Here is a 3193-nt window from a genome sequence, read left to right as displayed (position 1 = left end):
TTGGATCACGATTACCTCTAATTACAGTGTCGCCCCTCTGCCTTTGATCATGTGATTTATTCTTTTTGCACTCATTAGCTTTATGCCCCTAAGAATCGCAATTATAGCATCTACCTTGGAAACCATGCCTTGAATGTCTTCCACCTCTCGTCTGCACCATTAAGACATTAGTATTCCTGGAACCTCCATCATTCTCCATCATCTGGCGATTGTATTCCGCAATCAAGGTCGAACGGATATTTTGAGACGTAAAACTTTCCACATCATAATGGTATATTTGTTAATTTTGACGTTGACCGTCAAAACCGGTCTAAGATAATAAACAAGTTGCATGGTCTAATTTGCCATCTCGGAACACCAAGAAACTAATTATGGGTGTCCGCTTTCAGATGTTTTTAAAATTAAATTTTGTCGCGTGTTTTCATATTATTAGAAGTCTTGCGCTTTTTATATATTTTAAAATAATTTGGTGACGTCATTGGTAACGAAAGAGGGTATCCATAGTGCATTTCTCGAACTCGTGAGATAGCGCTGCTAGCGTAAATTAGGACTATTGGTCAGAAACTTAATCGGTGCACTCATAATGGAGTATTTTACGGAAATAACCTAAATAAGTTGATTTGGGAGAGCTATATTTGTAGACTGAAATACAAATTACTTTTCCGTAACGACTTTTTAATAAAACTTTAACCCTAACGAAAATTTACAACTTTTTAAAACGATGTTTCTAACGATACTGTGATCTCGAGAAATTTCAAATGTTAATATATTTTCACGGGCTTGCCCGCGATCAAATCTAAACTTTATACATTTATATTTTAATTTTTGTTTTAATTTTATATTATTATTATTCCAATAGTTTTAATATTTTACACTTTACCCCACCCTTGAATACAGTTCCAGCAAATTTAACATTCCAAAGAATATAAAAGTTGAATGGGTCTTCGTAGTTTATTTCCGCTCGGAAGACGTAGTATACATGATCGTAGGATGTCGTCACGACCTTTAATAACCTCTTCCACTACGGCCATCTTCCACATCAAGCGGGGTAGCCTTTTCTCTTCAATTAGCACGACTTTTCCAACTTTCAGTGATTCTGTATTTCGAGTGTTTTTGCGGTGGTGAATAGTTCTCAGTTCCAATAGATAATTTGATCGCCAGCGCTTCCAAAAATTATCCAGTAAAGTTTGACGATACTTTACGCGATAAGTTAATTCTTCTTTTGTTGATTTTTGTGCGTTATTTCTCGAGTCCGATGGTAAAACGGTCAATCGTTGACCAATCAAAAAATGTGCTGGTGTTAAAGGGTTCAGTTCCATAGCGTCTTCAGACAAATAGGTTAGCGGACGTGAATTTATTACAGCCTCGGCTTCCGTCAATACGGTTTCTAACTCATCGTAGCTCAATTTCGAGAGACCCAAAACCTTCCTTAACGACACCTTAACGCTCTTTATCATTCTCACGTAGAATCCACCCCACCATGGCGCTCTATCGGCAATATATATATATTTAATTCTGTGGGTGGCGATGAAATTGAGTACTTCATGATCTTTTACGTTATCCGAAAGTTTCTTTAAATCTTGTTCTGTTTTTTTGAATGTTCTAGCGTTGTCACTATAAATCTCCCGTGGTATACCACGTCTCGCTATGAATCTTCTAAACGCCATTAAGAACTTCTCTGTGGTTATATCCGAGACTAATTCCAGGTGAACTGCACGAGTTACCGAACAAGTAAATAAGGTTATGTAACACTTGTTTCCATTTTTTACGAACAATGGTCCACAAAAGTCGATACCAGAAACTTCAAAAGGCGGTGACGGTTTCGTTCCGGCTGTCGGTAATGGCGCACTTATTACAGTTCCTGGTTTTGCTTTAAATCGTTTACATTTTGCACATTTGTATATAGTTGACTTTTCTAGTTGGCGTACTCTGGGTACCCAAAAATGTTCTCTTATTTCTATTATAACTTCGTTAACTCCGGCGTGCATTAGACGTTCGTGGTAGTTTTTAATAATTAATGTCGTCAAGTGATGTTCGGGATCCAGAGTCCAAGGGTATTTCTCACGTTCGGTAAAATGGGATCCAAATAAACGACTTCCCACACAAATGAATCCATTGTCTAATACAGGGTGCAGCGTCAGTATTTTAGAGTCTTGTGGTATAAGTTTTCCGGATTCTAAATGACCGATTTCTTTCTTGAACGATTCCTTCTGAGCTCTTAATATCCAATATAACTCTTGAACGATTTCCTCGGTAGTTAACGGTCCCTTTATTATTTGTTTCGTTCTTATAATTTTGATAAATCTTATAACAATCGCTGTGATCCGGTAAACTCTATCCAAAGAGCTATAATTTCCCAGTTTTAGTATAGCTTCTTCATTTGTTTCTTTTATGACTAAAGCTGTGGTTTGAATTTTCTTAGTCTCTTTTAATTCGTTTTCGACACTTCTTAGAGGTTCATCATTGCCCTCGTTAATTTTTGATTTTACGATTACATCCGAGTCTGACATCAAAAATTCAGGCCCTTTCCACCAAAGGTTACCCGTTAATAACTCCGACAGTGTTTTTCCGCGTGTCGGTATATCAGCTGGATTTGATCGTCCAGAACAATGTCCCCATGAGACAGGATCAGTTAATTGTTGAATTTCTCTCCCTCGGTTCTCTACAAATGGTTTCCATTTGTCCGCTTGTCCTCTTATCCAATTTAGAGTTATCGATGAATCCGTTAAAAATTGAACTTTAGCTGGGATTTTCGTCATAGCGTTCCTTACTCTATTTACAAGTCGGGCTCCAAGCACTGCTCCCATCAACTCCAATCTTGGCAAAGTTAATTTTTTAATTGGCGCGACACGAGTTTTTGAACCGACCAAAGCTGTAAAATATCTTCCTGTTACGTCTCGAATTCGAAAATATACGACCGTGGCGTATGCCTTTTCACTCGCTTGTACAAAACAGTGAATTTCCAGATCCATAATCGAATTCTTCGATTATTTCTCGCCAATAATATCTTGAGAACGAAAATTCTTGAAGTTCTCTTAGCTCACAGCACCAGTCTTCGAATTTGGACGCTAACTGTGGCGGAAGTTCGATGTCCCACGTTAACCCATGGTTCCATATCTCTTGAAATAAGATCTTCGCTCGAATACTAAAGGGAGCCAATATTCCAAGTGGGTCGAACAACCTCGCCACTGAC

At 38.0% G+C, this 3193-nt stretch overlaps 1 protein-coding gene across 1 annotated transcript; it reads right to left on the bottom strand.

Annotated features, from left to right (window-relative positions):
• Positions 1-908: 908 nt before the first annotated feature.
• Positions 909-2972, bottom strand: LOC149921057 (uncharacterized). Its single transcript, XM_090163871.1, has one exon. It carries the CDS (start codon positions 2970-2972, stop codon positions 909-911), a length of 2064 nt encoding a protein of 687 aa, XP_090019997.1.
• Between the last annotated feature and the right edge of the window lie 221 nt (positions 2973-3193).

Source organism: Leiobunum rupestre, chromosome 11 (genome assembly GCF_980474605.1).
Source record: "Leiobunum rupestre chromosome 11, qqLeiRupe1.1.hap1, whole genome shotgun sequence".
Taxonomy (NCBI): Eukaryota; Metazoa; Arthropoda; class Arachnida; order Opiliones; family Sclerosomatidae; genus Leiobunum; species Leiobunum rupestre.
Note: the sequence above shows the minus strand (reverse complement) of the source record. Positions and strands in the feature narration are given on the sequence as shown.